General features: G+C 36.2%; 2 protein-coding genes across 3 annotated transcripts; both read right to left on the bottom strand.

Moving 5' to 3' along the window:
- Positions 1 to 11,638: 11,638 nt before the first annotated feature.
- On the bottom strand, positions 11,639 to 12,731 carry LOC126593291 (uncharacterized). The gene has a single exon (XM_050259323.1). It carries the CDS (start codon positions 12,384 to 12,386, stop codon positions 11,994 to 11,996), a length of 393 nt encoding a protein of 130 aa, XP_050115280.1. The 5' UTR covers positions 12,387 to 12,731; the 3' UTR covers positions 11,639 to 11,993.
- Positions 12,732 to 14,414: 1,683 nt separating this feature from the next.
- Positions 14,415 to 18,389, bottom strand: LOC126593290 (uncharacterized). Of its 2 annotated transcripts, none has more exons than XM_050259322.1 (8): positions 18,178 to 18,389; positions 17,879 to 18,020; positions 17,573 to 17,756; positions 16,955 to 17,028; positions 16,600 to 16,749; positions 15,963 to 16,248; positions 15,259 to 15,492; positions 14,415 to 15,159 (listed from the first exon to the last, which is right to left on the bottom strand). In XM_050259322.1, the coding sequence occupies exons 3-8, from the start codon at positions 17,726 to 17,728 to the stop codon at positions 14,794 to 14,796; spliced, it is 1,266 nt and encodes a 421-aa protein (XP_050115279.1). In that variant the 5' UTR covers positions 17,729 to 17,756; positions 17,879 to 18,020; positions 18,178 to 18,389; the 3' UTR covers positions 14,415 to 14,793. The 2 variants fall into 2 exon arrangements, with proteins under 2 accessions (XP_050115279.1, XP_050115278.1); XM_050259321.1 differs by having other exon boundaries at positions 17,573 to 17,777; positions 18,178 to 18,388.
- Between the last annotated feature and the right edge of the window lie 1,801 nt (positions 18,390 to 20,190).

Here is a 20,190-nt window from a genome sequence, read left to right as displayed (position 1 = left end):
TCATCATTTTGATGTTTAAAAAGATGCTCTAAACTTAATTAAACAAAAGCTGCCAATTCCCAACCACTTGTTTAATTCAATCTTTGGACTAATTAGACCAACAGACTAGATTATGGTCTCGTTAGTGTAAGATAATTAAACAAAAACAACTAAACCGGCTTTTAGTTAAATATCACAACTGCAAACCTCACTTTCTTTAGCAAATATTGGATTTGATTTGCAACCCTAACATGGACATCAATCATTTGCACATGCCACTAATATTCCCAAATCTTCTGTTGCATTAATAAACTCAAGGGAGCAAGGGAGAGCAGCAGTGCTGAGCATGATATAGCCCTAGTTTGGGAGTGAGGTGTTTAAAAAAAAACACTCATGAAAAAAAGCTGTGAGGGTTTTAGGTGTTTGGTAAACTGAAAAAAAAAGGCTTATTTTGGAAGCTGCTGTGAGAATAAGCTGAAATCAAAGGAAAAAGCTGAAGCTGCTATTTGCAGCTTTGGAAAATTGGCTTTTTTTTCAAAGCACACGGAGCTACAGTGCTCCTTTAATGAAAAGACCCACTATCAGACTACTTTTTTTTTTTTCCAAAACACTTTTACAAAAAAGTTTACCAAACACTCTGCTGATTTATTTCACAGCCGCTTATTCTCACAGCACAGCCGCTTATTCTCACAGCACAACTGCTTATTCTCACAGCAGTTTTTTTTTAAAGCACAGCAATACCAAACCAGCCCATAGTACTGATATTGTCCATAACTTAACTGCTCAAATTCAATATTACTGTGAAAATACGCACAATGAACCCATCCAAGTGTAAATCCAGGGTTTGTATCGAGCCACGCAACCCCAACAACCACCTTCTATTTGGAAGAACATTAAAATAACCAGATTCTGTATCCACTAGCTCTTACCCTTTATACAAGGCACAAGAGTATTATAAGTCCTATAATCTCACCCTTTTATACTTATCACTCTATCTTCTTTGTCTTCTCAGTGCTGATGGGTTTCCAAGACATTGTTGGGGGAAGGCTGGGATGCAACTATGAGAAGCTAGCCAAGAGCAATGAGAAGGTGGGAAGGCCAGAAAGGCAACAATGGGTGAAGAAAATGAATGGAAGGCCAAAGGGTTTTCGGTTATCGCGCTCTTGGAAGCTTACTCTGAAGATTTTTTCTGTGGTTGTATGGACAAGCAGGATAACAAGGATATGCAGTGACATTGTGAACAGAATGAAGGTTGATGTAGCATATCCAACTATTATCTTCTCCAGTCAACGGGGGCTTCCAGTTCTATTTCATCCTTCTGTTAGGAGCTGCAGCATCAAATACTGCAGTCCTAAATTGTATCAATTAGGAACTGTATCAAATAGCATGATGCCTTCGTTATTCATGTTATTGTATATCTTTGTCTCAGTTTATATGACTTTTTTTTCTTATTTGGCCCAAAATCGAGGCATTGACCTTATAAGATTCATATAACCGGGATACAGCTTTGTAGTTAATGTTTATTTGTTTCTCACATAATTAAATATTTACCTTCCAATTAAGTAGACAAAATTTTCCTTAGGTGAATTGAAAATTGTGCAAGATCGTCTTACAAATGCTCCAATTAATGTGAGGAATTTTGTATATTCGTTTGGTGCCTAGAATTGAGGTGAATTGGATAACTCATTGTGTTAAGATATGTTGAAAGAAGAAATGAAGAAATTTTGTCTAACTTCAAGGTAGAAGATGAATTGCTCATAAAGAAAAGTAACGTTTTTAAATCGTCACAAATGAGTAAGATTAGAAGAATACGTTTCTTTCATGTCTAATCACTCACCTCTACCTTCACATGTACCATAAACTATATAAGTTATTCAATCCAATCTAAACCTAAATACCAACTGAACTCATAGATTGTTTTTTCCACTTCCAACGTTATCTTGCATGTGAAGAATAGGGTATCACAAGAATTTCCATAAGGATAATTATGTTTAAAATGTTATAATATTTAAAAAAAAGAGGTATTCATCAATTTACCCCATGAACTTGTAAGGATTGGCCAATTTCTCCCCCTCAACTCTCATAATTAGTCAATTTGCACCCTACTGTTAATTTTTTTTTAATTTTTCATCTATTCTTCCGTTAAGTAAATATCCGCATGACTGCCTTTGAAGGGCAAAAAAAAATCAATTTGCACCTTACTGTCATTTTCCGTTAAATAGGTTTCCCTACACCTTACTAGAGGTAGACAAGGCCGAGGGAGGAGGCGACGAGGTGTGGGCAGCTGCAAACTGCAAAAGCAGCATATCAAATGGACTAGGCTGCATACAACGGAGGGGAGAGGCGTTGGCGGTAGTCACGGGCTCAACATGGAGACAAGGAAGAAGAAGAGAAAGTTCAAAGAAAAGGAAAAAGATAGAAGGTGTAGGGAAAATAACTTTTTTGCCTTTAAAGGCAGTCATGCGGATACGTACTTAACTGAAGAATAGATGAAAAATTAAAAAAAGTAATAGTAGGGTACAAATTGACTAATTATGAGAGTTGAGGGGGGAAATTGGCCAAAATTAAAGTTGATGAGGGAAATTGACTAATTATGAGAGTTAAGGGGGAAATTAGGCAAAATTAAAATTGAGGATGAAAATTAGCCAATGGTCACAAGTTCAGATTGTAAATTGATGAATATCTCTTAAAAAAAAATCGACAAAATTTATGTTAATTATAAACAGATCAATTAGATTTTACAGTACACTAGTGCACCGAAAACAAACAAAAATTACATTGATTTCATTACATGACAACTGACTGGCAGCGCATAGCATATACCCTTTCGAGCTCCTACTCATCAAAATCTGTAAAGAAACGAGCCTTGAGGCAATGCATGGCTAGACTGGATTCTTTCTCCTTCATATGTGCTAATTTATTGCTGATCGAGTTGCAGATTTGCATATTCATGAGTCATGACTCATAACCAACACTGATCGAGTTGCAGACCCAAGTAAAATATCTCTTTGATTATTTCTAAAACAAAAAAGGTGATGTTATCTACACACTCATTTTTACCTCTTACACACATTTTATTAATTTTTATCTTTTGATCTTCTTCGATTCATTTAATCCGACAGCTAAAAACTAAGAGAGGTGTGTCAAAAATCTCATTAGAAATCTAAGGTGATAATGACACGTGGAAGATAAGATCAACAACGTATATATGTGTGTGTGTATTTTCAATGTGAATAGTATATTTGATTGACCTGTCCTTGCCTGGACAATGACAAAACGGATGAAAGCGCTCTAAGAGATCGCACATAAGAAAAGTGATAAGTTATGACTCAGCATCTAATCACATGATGCTTGAAACCAATCAAACGCTCTTTTACTCAAATTTTAGTTGTGCAAATTTTAGATGAGCAATCAACTAGGCACTTTGTCTCTCTCATAATATGATACCAATTGCCGAGTGGCTTCATGGCCTTTAGGGATGGGTTCGGTTCCGTTTGGTTCGGTTCGGTTCGGTTCGATTTTTTATTGGTTTGCATTCGGTTTGGTTTTTTTCGGTTCGGTTTCGGCCCGGTTCGGTTTTTTTTTTTTTTTTTTTTTCATCAGCAAAAAAAAAAAGTTTCTAAGAAAACAACTTGCAGCCATTTTGTAATACATCTTTCAAAGGAGTATAAATAAAATCAAAGTCTCATTTCAACATAAGCATTCCAAATTTCTAATAGAATCATCAAACAAACTAACAAAGATAATGAAAATAAACATTCCATTCAAAGTTTAATTATAATCAAGCCTTTCAAAGTCCAAGTTAAATAAACATCAAAGTTCAAATCAAAGTCCAAACTTAAAATACACATGAAAGTTCAAGTTTTCCACACCTAAAATAAACATTTCAAAGTTCAAGAAGTCTTCCACACCTAAATAAACATTACAACTAAGATTATAAATTCAATAAACATCTAAAGTTCCATCCTTGCACATACTTCTTCAAGTTCTCAAGATCAACGCTCAACCATTTCGAGTTTGAATGACAATTTGCTTACTAACGGTTGGGCGGCCTAGGGGGTAACATAGCACCTTTTTTTGAACTTCCACTTGCCATTTCTACATACAAATAATAAAACAAATGATACTAATTAAAATGTTATTTAAAATAATCTAACAAAATCAAATGCAATAAATAAAATTACCTTTCTCAACTTCTTCACAAAACTCCATCTCCTCAATGGTTGACTCATAATGTAATGCAACATGAATAGACCTAAGCCAATTTTGAGTACATATCAAAGCCTCCACCATTTTTGGACTTAAAGAACTACGATATGGATCAATTATCCGTCCACTTGTGCTAAAGGAAGATTCTGAAGCAATGGTTGATACGGGAATAGCTAAGATATCTCTTGCAACACGTGCCAAAATAGGGTACTTAGAAACCCCATTCACCCTCCACCAATTCAATATATCAAAGTTCTCCTCTTCTTCTCCTTCATTAGGATCGGAAAGATACTTGTCGACATCATTATGCACAACCCGAGCTCTCTTTTCTTTTCTCATTTCACTTTTTTCTTTCAACTTTCTTTCTTTTTCGGTCATACTTGATGAAGAGTCTCCACTTGTTGTTTGAGAACTACCACTACTACTTATATTTTGTTGTGTACTAAAAGACATATCTTCATGAATCTTGTAAAGATCAATCAATAAGTCTTTCACCGCATTTGTGGCACTTTCAACTTTTTCTTCATCCTCACCAAATTGTATCTCAAAATAATCAACAACTTCCTCTAATTTGTGGCGAGGATCAAGCACAAGTGCAATAAAAAGATATTGATTCATGTCCTCAATTGAACCCCAATACTTGTCATATTTTTCTTGCATCAACATGGAGATCATAGATAAAAGTTCATCATTTTTCCTTTCATGCAAGAGACTTTTGATCTTAAACAAATCACCAAAAGTAGTATGAACGGTTGGAGTATTAGAACAACATACTTTTAAAGTGACTTCATAAAAAGGTCTAAAAAAGATTGCAAATATCCCCGCCTCACTCCAATCATCCATCGAAGGTGGCCCCTCCCTCGTACTATCATGATTGTCTTTAACAAAGTATGGAAGGTAATGACCATCATCTACTTTTAATCTATCAAAAGCCATCTTGAACTTTAAAGCCGATTCCAACATTAAAAATGTGAAATTCCATCTAGTAGGGACATCCAAAATTACAAGCCCTTTGCTATCTATTCTCACTTTCTCAACACACCTTTTAAAGTTTTCCAACCTTTGAGGGGAAGATCTTATATACCTAACCGCATTACGAATGCTTTGTATAGCCGTATTCAACAATTTTATGCCATCATTCACAACCAAATTGAGGATATGAGCAACACACCTTATATGCAAATATTTTCCATCATGCAAGAGTGCATTAGGAATCCCCCACCCCCTTATTCGGTGCACCAAGTCCCTTAAACCGGAATCATTTGCGGAAGCATTGTCAACTGTAATAGTTAACACCTTCTCTATACCCCACTCCACTAAACATTCCTCCAAAAGTTGAGCAATGGACTCTCCTTTATGATTTGGAATGACACAAAAGTTCAAAATCTTTTTATGTAATATCCAATCATCTTCAATAAAATGGGCAGTGAGAACCATGTAATTGGTTTGTTGAATAGAAGTCCATGTATCCGTTGTTAGACACACCCTAAATGTCTTCAATTGACTCTTCAATTTATCCATTTCGGAATAAAACAAGCTAAGTACATCCTTAGCAATTGTCTTACGACTAGGCACTCTCCACATAGGACATGCTTGCATGCAAAAACGGCGAAAACCTTATCCCTCAACAAAAGTAAAAGGAAACTCATCTATAATTATCATCTCAACACAAGCCTTAGTTACTTCCTCTTGAGAAAAACCTATAGCTTCTAACTTATCTTTCGTGCTAGCAAAGGTTAAGATCTTTTGCCTATTTGCGGCAAATATTTCCTTATTAGGACCGTAGCTTCTACATCTTGCTAAATGGTTTCTTAAATTAGTTGTACCATTTTTATCCGGATCGGCCATATATGATTGGGCATAATACTTGCACAACCCCTTAACTCTACCACCCTCAATTTTTCTATCAAAGTGCTCCCAAACTGAAGACCTTTCATGACTTTTTAATGATTCCAAAAGAGCTTCTTCTTTACTTACTTGGTCACTTGCGTCACCTTCTTTTGGAGTTGCATCGGAGGGATTTCCGGATCCACCAAGAGAAGTAGGGGTTTGTCGAGGTGCCACCACGGCGTTTTGAGGCGGAGTTGATTCACCAACAATGTCCATCTAAAATAAGAGAATCATACAATTAATTATTCAAATAAGATGGGTATGGTAGGTTTTTGCTATGGTTGGTTACTCACTCTTATCATTACAATTAATGAATTAATTATTAAACATAAGGGCTAAGGTAATAGAAAGATATGACTACTTAGTACTTACTTCCGATGGTATACTCGAAGATGAGTTCGTTTGATCATGAGGGCTAGTTGATTTTGATCTCATTGAGTTTGAACTTGAGCTTGAGGCCCTTGAGACCTTTGACACCTTTGACTTCATCTAATTCAAACAAAATAATAAAAGGATAGTAGTTAGTACTACAAACTTATACAAAAGTAAATGTTAATTAAAATATGAAAGGCCAATGATACAAAATCACGACAAAATATGGAAGGCAAGAATCAAACTCCCTTCACAATATATATATATAACCTGCAACCAAACTCCCTTCATTAGGGATATTGTTTCAAACACACACATACACAACTTGCAGCCATTATATATATACAACCTGCAGCCATATATATATATATATATATAATAAAAACTGAATCACACATACACAACCTGCAGCCATTATATATATATATATATATATATATATATATATATATATATATATATATAATAAAAACTCAGTCACATAACAGCAAACTCAATCAAAATGCTTCAGCTATGTGCGCACGTGTGTGTGTGGGTGTGTGTGTGAGACTCTCAAATTCACAGTGAGAGAGAGAGAGAGAGAGAGAACAAACCATGAGGCCAACAACAATGCTTAGAAGCGCAATCTGGTTGATACCAAGAACGCTAGTGTGCATGTTAACATGTCTTAGATCAAATTAATTCACCTCCAAAAAAAAAAATACAAATTTTCATCAATACAAATCTGTTCTTCTTTTCTCTTAATTTCTTTATTATTTTTCTTGTGAGTAATTAATAATTAATTTCTTGGGTTCATAGGTTGCCTTCAAATCCTTGGTTTAATTCACATTTACCTCGCTTTAGAACTCAATTGATACCGCAGCAGTTGCAACTTTATGAGTTAAAAAAAACCATAAAGCCTACACGGTACAGTTTGCTCACTTAATTTCTAGCCTATGTGCCCCAGTGACATTCCGAAGCATAAAAATACCCAATCTGAAGCACAATCAATCGTGGGAACTCAATTCAATTACTTTATGAAGCATAAAAATACCCAATCTGTTATTACAACTCAATCAATATATTCACTAAAATACAAATCAAATCTCTAAAACTGTATAAGTAGAACTGAAAATTAAACGTGAAACTAACCTTTTGTTGTGATTGAGAGGATGTTGCTGCGAATCTTTAAGACAGACAGAGAGGATGCTGCTGCGAGAGAGACATATGAGGTGAGGCTGCTGCAAGGGGGAATGAGAAAGAAAAAGAGAGGGTTTCTGCTGTGAGAGAGAGAGACAGATGAAGGAGGCTGCTGCGAGGCTGCGTGCGAAGTGCGAAGTGTGCGACTGCGATCTGGGGAGGGCAGGGGATTGGGAAAAACAAGAGAGAGACCGAGAGAGGAGGAAGGCTAGGGTTGGTTTACTTTCGGGAACCAGTTTTAGTTTAGGAATAAAATGGTGCCGTTTTAGACTTAGGGTTATTAATTAATAAAATATTATAAAACGACGTCGTTTTGAAGATGTTCGGTTCGGTTCGGTTCGGTTTTCGAACCCCAGAAACCGAAACCGAACCAACCAGATTCGGTTCGGTTCGGTTTTTTTTTTCGGTTTGGTTTTTTCGGCCTCGATTCGGTTTTCGGTCCGGTTTTTTTTCGGTTTTCGATTTTTCCAACCCACCCCTAATGGTCTCTCTGATATCATATAACTGGCAAACCAAAAATTAGTCACCCAAAAGTGAAAGCTTTCTATCATGTTCTAGTTTTTAGGCTGATAGCCTAAGTTTTATCTCTTCAATTATCTCCAGGCCGGAACCAACCTTAAAACTATTTTCAAGTACACTGCCACTCTATGCTCATCCCATCCTAGTAAAAATTAGCATAGACCACCCTAACAACTCACAACTCCAGTCGGTAACCAAAATATTTAGGTGGTTTAGAGTATTTGGAGGATACTCCTGATGTTTTAACAGTTAAATCTTGATTTTTGTATTTTTAAATAAAGATCTAACGGTTAAAACATTCAGAATATCGGATAATCTAAACTACTCAAGAAAATATCTCCAGTAATTTACTCATATATAACACACTTAGAATATCGAATATTCTAGAATACTTAAGAAAATCTCGTCCGTCATTTGTACATATGTAGCACACTTGAACAGAAAATTATAGCCCACCCCTATAGAAACTACAAAATCTGCCGCATGGCAAATGTTATAAACAAAGATTTCCTCTTACCATTGCAGTTTGGTTAGATCATATATAAATTATAAACAAAGTTTTCAACACGATCTCATTTTATTTTATTTTTGCTTAAGCAAGTATGTATGTTACCGTTGCCAAGCAGTCAGTTCTTAAATCTGGTTGACTTTTGAACCCAAAACAATAAGATAATATCGTACATGTTTCTTCAAGGAACCTTTTTTCTGACACATGCAACAAAAAGTTATTCCCTTTTTATTTAGAGAGGTTTAACTAAAAGTTCGCGGTACTATTTATTTTAACAAAAAATTAAATTTTTACACTAAAAAGTCAAATCTGGTACTATTTACTTTACCCTTTATTTTGTCTTTATCATTAAAACTCAAAGTTTTCAAACCCTTTTCATTAGTTTTTCTTTTTATTTATTGTAATTTTTAGACATATGTATGAAACAAAGGAAAACTAATGAAAAGGGCTTGAAAACTTTGAGTTTTAATGATAAGGACAAAATAAAGGGTAAAGTGAATAGTACCATGTTTGACTTTTTAATGTAAAAATATGGTTTTTCGTTAAAGTGAACAGTACCGTGAACTTTTCGTTAAAACTCCCATGAAACAATTAATTAATCAAATATTTATTAATTTAAACTAAATTAAACACCTCTGCTGCCGGCCCGTATGTACAGCCACATATCCTTTTCTTCATTTGGATCATTTCCGAAGCAATTGGTCGGGATCCTTCTAATCGATGTCTGTGGATCGTTGGATTTTTATCAAACGATTACAAACATGAGGATTCTTTAAAAATTATAATAATTGTAATGATTAGATAAAAATTCAACGGTCCACAAATACAGATCAGGAAAATCCCTACCAATTATCTCGGAGAGGATCCAAATCCCTTTTCTTCCGCAATCTTTTATTCCAGTGTGAATTGTCAACTGAGCACATTCAGCTTGTTGATGAGTTGTCCATGAAAGTAACGTCATTCAAGAGAAAAATTTGAGTATAACCACTTGATCACGCGACATGACAACTTGATCATGCAACCAGTTTGATTATTCTCGTAAAACTATTAGATTATTAATTCAGTATTTTTGTTGCATTCAACTCCAACTCTTGATTGATTACATGTTAATTTTATCTTACGTGAAACATATCATAATCAGACAACTCTATCTAAATTTTTCTACTCACACTCTTAAATTTGTATCCCAAGCAATTGGATCTGTCTTTGTCAGCATGTGAAATGAAAGATTCTTCTTAGTTCTTCCTTCCAAGCCAAGCCATAAAAAAGATGACGAGCACTTTGGTAAAGAAAACCCTTTTTATACATGTGTCCCGATAATGCAGAATGTACCTAAATATTGATTAATCTTGCCCCTTCATTTTTATATTCATAGATTTCCACCTATCTCTGACGTTGATTCCCAATAAAGCCATTAGGCATGCCATGTGTGATTTTATTTATATTCTCTTTATATAAAGGGTAGAGCATGCTCCACCATGCAGCCACTTTCTTCTGTTCATAATTTATAATGCACTAAAAGATTAGATTTTGCGGTGTGCTATTCACACATCCCTTTTTACTTCTTCCACACTCCTTATTAATTTTTATCATTTGATCTTCTTCAATTCATCCGATCCGACGGCCGAAAAATTAAAAGGGTGTGAGAGAAGTAAAAAAGGGTGTGTGGATATCACATCCCTAGATTTTAAGTAAACGTCTTTTCGTTACTCAGTACTACGGTTTGATTATATTTCTCTTCATTTAGAAATAAAAAGTCTTAGGTTAGAATCTTGTGAATGACGAATTCAATATCAAATTAGGTTGCCCAATTTATGGCTTAGCCGAACTCTCACTCCTCGTAGTGTAAAAATAACGATGTACTAAAAAAAAAAAAGTAAACGGTCTTTTCTAAATACAAAATTAATATTCTAAACTATTATAATTCATGAAACATAATTTGAACGTAGATGTAAGGGAAAGACGCATCATCCTAACTTACATTTGCACATTAAGAAAATTAAAAAAGACGGGAAGCTAGCTTATAGAACACTTAAATCAGTGGCATGTAGTTTGATTGACTCTTTTATTTGGTCTCATTATCCTGCCTACAACTTTTAGTGACGGACGGACATACCAATGCCCCGTGAATCAAAACTATATTGTACATTTGTAATGCCACTTAACAGAAGTTTTCCAACGAGAGATACGAAGAGTCAATCGACCAGCTACTCACATTTTGTAACTATAGCGCAAGATTTATTGCGCACTAGAAAAAACCCCTGCCGGCGAACCTCTAAGAGAAAAGAGAGAGAGAGAAAAAAAAAAAGTGTAAACAGGATACAAAGAGTCCAAGGAATATGAATTTGTGATCAATTTCAACAAATGTCACAGTTCCCCAATGTTGACTTTTCTGCTTCATATCTTTCATTCAAACTTGGATCTTTGAATTGCTTGACTTTTCTTGGGTTTGCAAATCCATCGAGACTCAAAGTTCTCAAACTTTGAACTGATTTGCACAATGTTTCTGTTTCCATTTGCCTCTTCCAAAAATGGACCTCAAAATTTGACTAACCTAGAAACCAAACCCTAGCTGGACGGTGGCCTCCATTCCTTTCTCCTTTGAGATTCTCAATCTCATCAGACATATGCTAAAGTTTTACTATTTTGGGATTTTTTTTCACACCAATTAGATATATATTTATTTTTCCGGTGTGATTAACTGCACTTTGAAGTGTGCAGTCAAGGTTATCAATGATATATCTACAAGATCATATCAGTTGCATATCAACAATTGGAAGATCAAAGTATCAACAATATTAATGTTATATCCACATTTTAAAAATACAGTTAAACGCACTATAGACAAATTTTTAGACATAAATATATAAATCACCCCAAAAACTACTAAAACTCACCCTTTTCCTTGATTTCCCCTACCCCCACACTTAAACTAGAGCAAAAAACCATAACAATAATTAACAACTAGTATATATCACCAAATTATGAGAAAAAGACTTCGTCGTGTATATAACTGGTTCTTTAACTCCTGGAAACAACATCAAATTGTGGTGTGAATCTACTAGCATAATTCTAATACTTTTCAAGTTCAAGCACCACTTTTTTTCTTAGAAATTACATTAATACAAAAAATAAAAAATAAATAACCGTCGTAATTTTAACATTCTTGTTTTAACCTCCTGCGCTCATTCTGCACCCGTTGGTGCAGAAAAGATATGTAAAATATTCAATTTGGGACGCAAATGGTTAAAAAAAGGAGTGCGAGAAAACCGCTCCCCAAAAACAAAGGGAGATAAAAGAAGAGTTAGAGATTGACATGAGTGAGAACTAGTACTCCCTACCAGAAACAGTAGGAGTTATCGCATTTGCGGGCATGATGGTAATTATTCAGCAGACGGAAGAGTCTTCTTCTCCGGTAAGAAACGCCATATCTGAGCCTGAAACAAACCAACTTCCGGAGCTTCCTCGCCGACCTCAGCCGCAGCCATATGACCCTCTTGACTTTGTAAAAGGACCCTTTTATCCTCTCCGTCATGCTCTTCTTCCTGCTGAACTGGTAGCTTCTGAGAAAAAGCTGCCTCTTCTCCATCAACGTGTAGTTGCTGCTTCCCTGCTCCATGAAGCCGTTGTAGTAGGATCCATTGCTAGTACTGCTAGCCAATGAGGTGCTTCTGCTGATTGATGGATAGGTTCCGGCGCGGTGAAAGCTCTGTCCCCACAGGTCGGCCATGGAGGAGAACTCAGCCGGAGAGAAACAACAACTGAAAGTTTAGAGATAGACACAGAGAGAGAGAGAGAGAGAGGAGAGAGGAGAGGGCTTTGTTGTCTTTTTATTTGGGGTATAAAATATGGAGGTTGAAGAGTAAAGGCGTGGTTGAAAGAGAAATAAAAAGGTGGGTGGGAGACTCCTGAGATTGTATAAATTCGACGTACCTTGGGTTGGTTAAGTCATAAGTTGGGTTTGCTTTAGGAAGGCAATAGGCCAGCCACGACTGCGCCTACCAATTCAGCGTTTGTCGAAGCCAGGAGAGAAACTTCCCTGCAAAGAAAAACATTGACTTATTGCTTCCTTCTTCCCCTCGCTCTCTTGTGTTATATAGTAATCCTGGTTAAACACGTGGTTAGGAGATAAGCTCGTGGTCTTTTTGGATGGACGGTCACGTGCCTTTCGTGTCTTGCTTTTCCCTTTGCTTTTCTTGCTGGACTTTGTTTCTTCCACTCTATTTACTATTGCATGAGAGGCATGGGGATATGGTTAGGTTCTGTGATGATATGTGATGACATCATCCTGAACTTTTGTTTTTGTTTTTACCCAACATGAACATCATTTTAATTTTTTAGGTTAATCTAGGATCAATCCTGGAATTTTAGATTAAAAGAGGGTTTGGTAGGTTTCTACTTAGGTTTAGTTCATTGAGTGTCTTAGATTGAATTCAAACAAGGCTAAAGTAAGGTAGGAAGGGTTGCAGATGTAAGTAAGTTCGATTGGTCATAACAGTACGCACACTCGAGTTAGAATCTATCTCAATCTTAATAGATTAAAATAGTTTAAAATACTGTAAAAACTAATAAAAAAGGTAAGTAAGTGAAAAATGAATGGTCGTATACAAAACTCCATGCTTACCAATGCACATCACAAGATACTTGTAATCCAATTAATTAAAAACATTCATATGAGGTCTCATGTTCGATTTCCGTCCCTTGATTAAAAAAATAAGCCAGGCTGCTAGGTGACTTGCGTAAGATGAGAAAACGGCCCAATAATCAACTATTATGAAAGTCAACAGAACTTAGATCGTTAGATTAACTGCGCAAATACCAATTAGAGAAGATATTAACTGCCTAAATACCAACTAGTGGAAGAGATTAACTGCCCAAACACCCAATTAGGGAAGATATCATAACTGCCCAAATACCAATTAGAGAAGAGATTAACTGCCCAAATACCCGATTAGAGAAGAGATTTAGCTGCCCAAATACCAATTAGATAAGAGATGAAAGGCTTGCTTGTAACTGCTTTTAAAGGGTTTTTATTGAAAGTATTTTTGGGATCAATTAAACGCAAGTGAATCCTAAAAATGCACTTGAAGCGCTTCTTGCAAGAAGCACCAATTATGTGCTTGTAGGAAGCACTTCATATGCTTTTGGAACCAAAAAACATTTACTCCAAAAGTGTTTTCAGTCATATTAAAAGCACTTCCAGACGACCCGTAACTTCCCAATTACCAACTAGAGAAGGGACATGCATTTCTCCCCCAGGTTTACCACTTACAGGTAAATGATGCAATTTGCATAGCCTTGTATTGCAACTCTCTTGTTAAACACAACACCTCAAAAAAGTTCAAATCAGATGCACCAAGAGTCATTGGGAGGACTTTAACGTCTAAAAGTCATCAAAATATTTTCTCTTCCACCTCATCAAACTAGAACAAAATTCTAAACTAATCCAGCAAGCACAAGATATTAAGAGCAATGTATAAAGAATTATATCCAGAAGCACATCGCTTTCGTTCGCAGTCAAGAAACCCAATAGTCATGGAGTTGTTGCCAGACTAACATTAGTCTGCATCATTATCTTATAAAGAACATCACCGTTGTCTCACCACCGTACAGGTGTTTTTCTGGGTCTGCATCAACAGTTTTTTCAACCCTTTCGTCGAAAGAAATACTTCATCCAAGACATCAAGAGAGGTGGATTATAAAGTCCGATTGCTCGGTATGAAAGTAAAGAAAGAACAAACATGAACCACGTACCAAGTTACAGTTCAGGAAAATATTTCAATATCAAGTCCAAGACATCCAATAGGCAACAGAACTCTTCATTGTGCAACAAAAAATGCGAAAAATAAAACAGATCGATTTCGTGTTTCCTATTGTGACCTAGCAAGTATGACAATTAAATTTTCCATATCTACAATGCACACTGAACTAACAAGACATTGAAAACAATCTCAGTGGGAAGCCTGATATTTGTGAAGAAAGTGCATCAAACCAAGGAGAGAAAAAGGGAGTATACCCGACATCATTTTCACCACACCATTAAGCAACCGAGGCTTTCCCGAAGGCCTCAGGGCCCTTTTAAAGCTGTTTTCCTAGTAAGAATATTCTTCATACATGTCTACCACAGACTATTGTTGTCACCTAGTGCCACCTTCATTTGCTGAAGGAACCTTTGCGGGGTAACTGTTCAGGTCTAAGTCGATGAGTGACATGTCATACGGCACTGATGCAGAATTCGAGGTATCAACAAGAAGGGAAGACTTCATTGCATCTGAATTCTTAGACTCAGGTATTGGGCCAGTATTATTTGGAGTGCTTGCACTAGAAGATGATAGACTGGAAAGCTGAATGTCATCTATCTTGTTCCCAAACACGTTCTTGTTTCTTCTGACAGCATCCATCTCTGGGCCAGTCGGAACAAAGGTGCGTGACCGATATTTCCTCTTTCCCTCGTCACCCTCACTAGGGTTGTACAGTACATAATCATGATAAGTAGGGGCAAACTGCACGCAGTTCAATATTCTCATCAGAAAGGTTGAGCAAAGCTAAAAGAGAAAGATTATGCAAGGGGATAGCAGCCATAATAATTTTGAAAGGCTCACCTGGTGGACCGTATCATGGTAAAAGTCATTCAACTTTACGGCATGTGATAGGCTTCCAGTCAGATTTCGAGGCCCGCCAATATTTGCACCAGCATACTCCTTGTAAGGAAATGCATATAAATGACCAATAGCAGCGATAAGCATCTCAACACAAATTATGAAATTTTGATACTGAGCTGCATCCTCTGCATTCTTTATCAAGCCAGATTTCGCAGCAAGGAAGACCAACACACCCTAAATGGAAACACATTGAATAAGTTTGAAACTTTACTTCACTATCAACAAAAAAGCAAAGGGTAACAGAAAAACCTTAAATAATTTTTTTTTTCTTTTCTATAAAATAATAGGAATAAACGACAAAGTTATCTATTTGGTACATGTTTATACACAGTTACGAGTTAGTATCATATGTACGATCCAACGTTATATGCACCAACTTTTATCCACATTCTGCTACTCATGCATCTATTTCACAGTAAAGATTACACAGTTCCGCATTTTCAAGCAGCATTTGGCGAGCCTAAAGGAAAATTTTGGCCCCGAATAGTTTGTTTAAAATAATGTGGCAATAGATGTCATCCATACTAAAAAATTGCTTCTAGAAGAAATCATCTTCTGCTCTTCATGCCTAAGAATGTGATCATACACAAGCCACTGAACCATAAGTAGACTAATGTCGCTAATACAGTGAGAAAAACGTTTACCTGCCAATAAGTGAGGAAGACAACAGATTTGATTATAATAAACTTCGGAACTGGATTGAAAGGCTGGAGTAGATCTCTGCAAGCAAAGTAAAACAACGCCAAAGCATAGAGAGCTGTTGTGTATGAGATTGTGTAGATAATAGTGAGATACAGGTATGACTGTCTTGGACTGAAATTTCCATCTGCATATTTCCCCTTTGCGTAAAGTATGAGTGTAACAACAGCTAATACAGGCTTCAGGATCACAAACTGCAAACATCCTTGTTTGCACCTACGTATAAAGCGCCTGCATTAACAGTTTCATATGTGTGAGTTTATCAAATAATCATCTCATACACACAATATGATGACATATCGTTATATAACAAAATCTCAATATTGTCCAGAAATCTCCTTATTTATGAAGGGAATCTGCCTATTATGTGGAGAAGCCCAATTTTATGCATCCAAAATTTTAACAAGGTATTCACAAGTTAAAATGAAAAGCCAAAACCACCAGCATTTTGAAAATAGTACAAAGTTAACTTAACTAGAGAAAGCGATTCCTGAGTAATATAGAATTCTGTAATTCTTACACCACAAATTCCTGGCTTGCAGATAATCATATTGGTAAATTAAGCATAGATTGTGAACTCACCCATCCAGGGGTATGGGAGGGAGGCAACATGTCATCAGAACCACGGAAGGCTTTAGAACCCTACCGCTTAAACTTAGAACCACAGATCCTGGACCACCAACCCATGCCAAGCACAACGATAAAAAATTATAAATGACCCAAGCTTCATAGCTGAAACAGAACAGGAAAAAAATAGCATAAGAATAAAATAATAATCAGACAAAATGATACTTGAGTACCAGAGGGTAATAAACGGGCGAGAATGAGTGAGTGAGAGGGTGACAGAGAGAAAGAGGAAAATGGCAGGTGAATAAACAGAATATTCCTCACAATCATATGTGCAGTGAAACATTTGAATAAATGAAGACATACTTACGCTTCTCTAATGGAATTAAAGTATATTGAACCAGCAGGAATGACAAGGGATAAGAACGACATCAATGCATATATCTGTCACAGAAAACAAAGTTCATATTGGTTACATAACCAAACTCAACAGAAACTATCATTTGCATAGTGGGATCTTTAGAAAATCTTAAAACCAAGACCAATGAAAGAAACAAAAAATAGCTTGATGATCAACCAATACCCAAACAAGAGAAATTTCCAACAACACAGATTACAGTAACAAAGAATGCAAGAGTCCAATCGATGCTATCACAATCTTCAAATTTCAAAACTTTTTTTTCTTCTGGCCTAAGTTTGTCCATTCTATAATGCATTGACCATAACAGGATCACTAAGGAAAGAAATCATGCAATCACACTATCAGATTGGAAAATTGAATGGCCAGCTCATATGAAACATGTAAACTGCATTCTAAGAATCCCTTTCATTGTATTCTCATATAATTTCTTTAAATTCAAATACATTGAAAAAATCCTAAAAGGCGAAAACAACAACCTAAACCGAATTCTTCATGTGACAATGCAGCATAAGTTAACATATTTCATAGCATTTCGAAGTGGGATTTTTCTTCGAGTCAAGTACTCACCGGAACCATGAAGATGATGCGGACAATGTATCTCTGATAAGTGGGTTCAGTGTAATTGATGAGGTGCCTGTAGATATGCATGATGGCCAAAGCCATGGCTCCAACAGTACAGAAAAAAGCTATAATGCTCAAGTATATTGGGGTTGATTCCGCCATTCCGAAAACTTCTAGTCCAATCAAACCCCTTTGCACATTAATTGCAACCCTTTGCACATTAATTGCAACAACAATTCAAAAGCATTAGCATAAATCATACAACCCAGAGAAATAAAAACAAAGAGCTTTTGAATAATCAAAATTCAAAACCTGAGGAGCAGCAGCAGTGTATAGTAGTCTCTGCAGAAGACTTAGTGCTTGCTAAAAGTGGGTGAATTCCATCGAAAGTGAAGGAAGGGAAGGGGAATTCGTAAACCCTAACCCTCACACTATTTGAAATTGCTTGAAACGCCTGCAACCGTCGAAAAAAAAAATCCCAAAATTTTAAAAATTACTAAAAAAATGAGAATTGTAAACAGCTAAATTTAATTGGGTGGAAAATAGGGTTTTGATTGAAATTAATTGGGGGAAGAAAAAATTGAAAGCGAAAGCTTGAAGAAAAACTTTACCTTTAAAAAAAATCCAAAAAATTAGGAATTGGATGGTGAGTGCGTGAAGCCGTGAAGTTCAAATTTTTTGGGAGATCTGCGAAGCGAACCAGATGCGGAAGCCTGGTCCGATAAGATCAAAGGAGGAAGAAGAAGAAGAAGAAGCAATCCACAGGAAATGCTTTACTCGCTGGAACCTAATAATGGCGGCTTCCAGTCCCGCTGTATTTACAACTAATAAAAAAAACCCCACCAAGAAAATTTTATGAAAATTTAGTCCTAACCTTTTTTATTTTTTTATTTTGACGTTTCTTAATAAAATAATTTGATTTTTATTTCTTATTTTTTGGTTATGTTGGAAAATTGCATTATTATTGTTGAAGAATATTTGTGCAATTATCGCTTAAACTAAACAATTTTTTAATTAACTTATGTCCCGTGATGATTTAACCATTTTTTTAATTATTTAATTCTTAAATTAAATTTTTTTCAAATGCCTATTAATAATTAGTTTTTTTTTTTTGCAATGTTTTAATCACGTGCCACAAATTTAGACTCCAAGTCAGCAAAATATGAGCTTTGCGTTTGCCACATCACCACTCAACGATCAATCTGACGAATTGACTAACGGTTGTACGATAAGAAAATCATAAGACGCTATATTAAATTGAAAAACATTGTATGTATTTAAAATAGGACGAAAACCTGAAAAGATAAAATATAATTTACGCTTTCAATGTACATACTTATACTAGGCCATATAAAAATCAAAATAGTAATTTTCAAGGATATTCTTGTCATTTCCAAAGTTTAAACATTTTCATTTTGTATTTTTATAGTTCAATTTCATTTTGTATGAAGTTTTTTTTTAGTACAACGATATATATTTATACTACAGGGAAGGGGAGTTCGTGTAACAACCCGTTCACAATTTTATGATTTTATTAATTTTAAAGGAGTGAATTGATGAAAATGTCCCTAGAGGTGAGATCGTTGACTTTCGTTGACGATCATTTCGTGACGCGTATGAGCTATTATTTTATCGTATTCTCAAAATACATGACGGTATGAACGCATAGGCATAAGCGAAATGAAATTCGGACTTATGACAAAAAATTTACAGACTTACAAAACGTGAAGGGCGATTTGGTAATTTCATATTTAGAGATATTTTCTGTCTTGTTTTGTGAGCCACGTGGGGCCCACACCCCACTTTTCCCTTGCTCCTATGTCCCCTTTCAGATCTCTGTGACCTATCCCTTGCTGCCACCTCACCTTGTCATTCTTGGCCCTCTCTTCCCTCAAGCTCTTTGTTACAACCACCCCCAAATATATGTAATATTTGTTGTTTTAACCCAAACTGCCACGTGGCAGCCATCTAACCCTCTCTCTTTTCTCTCTTTTTGTCCCCCCTCCGAGACTTCTCTCTTTCACAGCTCTCCCGTACCTCTCTCCCTTAACCTCTCGCATCACTTTCTTCCTCTGGACACTAGGACTGTGTCACCATCAAGAGAGGCTCACAACGAGCCCAGGACCCCTGCCCTGCCAGTTCGACGGCTTGGGAGCAAAGCTCCGACGAACCCCACTCTTTTTTCGTTAGGTAAGTCACGAATCTCTAATTCTCGTTGTTAGCATGATGCTTGGTTGTGTTTTATGAGCTAGATCCTTCCCTTTTTAAGTAGGTTTTGCCTCGGAATCGAATTGGGTTGAGCACACCCATTTTCCAGCGAACCCGTAAGCTTCGAGGGCATTTCCGGTCACCTCCGACCGTGTCACGGTTATTGGAAGGTAGCAATCTCTTCCTCTCACCTTGCTCTTCATGTTTGTACTTAGATCGGAGTCTAAAACCTCCGTTTTCAGGTGACCGGAGTTGTAGCAACTCCGGCCTTTTTCTTCATCAGCAAACCAAGCCTTTCAGGCCGTTAGAAACCCCTCACGGGCCTTAAGCCTATTATGCTTCAGCCCAAACCCCAACCCGTTTCATTTTTTGTCTTTTTAGTTATATTGTTTTAAAAACCCAAAGGGCCTTAGGCC

This window comes from Malus sylvestris, chromosome 12 (genome assembly GCF_916048215.2).
Source record: "Malus sylvestris chromosome 12, drMalSylv7.2, whole genome shotgun sequence".
Classification (NCBI taxonomy): Eukaryota; Viridiplantae; Streptophyta; class Magnoliopsida; order Rosales; family Rosaceae; genus Malus; species Malus sylvestris.
Note: the sequence above shows the minus strand (reverse complement) of the source record. Positions and strands in the feature narration are given on the sequence as shown.

Bases quoted from the DNA above. Each gene is read 5' to 3' on its own strand.
- LOC126593291 (XM_050259323.1), bottom strand. From the start codon at position 12,386: ATGGCCGACCTGTGGGGACAGAGCTTTCACCGCGCCGGAACCTATCCA.
- LOC126593290 (XM_050259322.1), bottom strand. From the start codon at position 17,728: ATGGCGGAATCAACCCCAATATACTTGAGCATTATAGCTTTTTTCTGT. The intron at 16,750-16,954 runs GTAAGTATGTCT...GTTCTGTTTCAG, and splicing joins TTTAATTCCATTAGAGAAGC to CTATGAAGCTTGGGTCATTT. The intron at 15,493-15,962 runs GTAAACGTTTTT...GTTTCCATTTAG, and splicing joins TCTTCCTCACTTATTGGCAG to GGTGTGTTGGTCTTCCTTGC.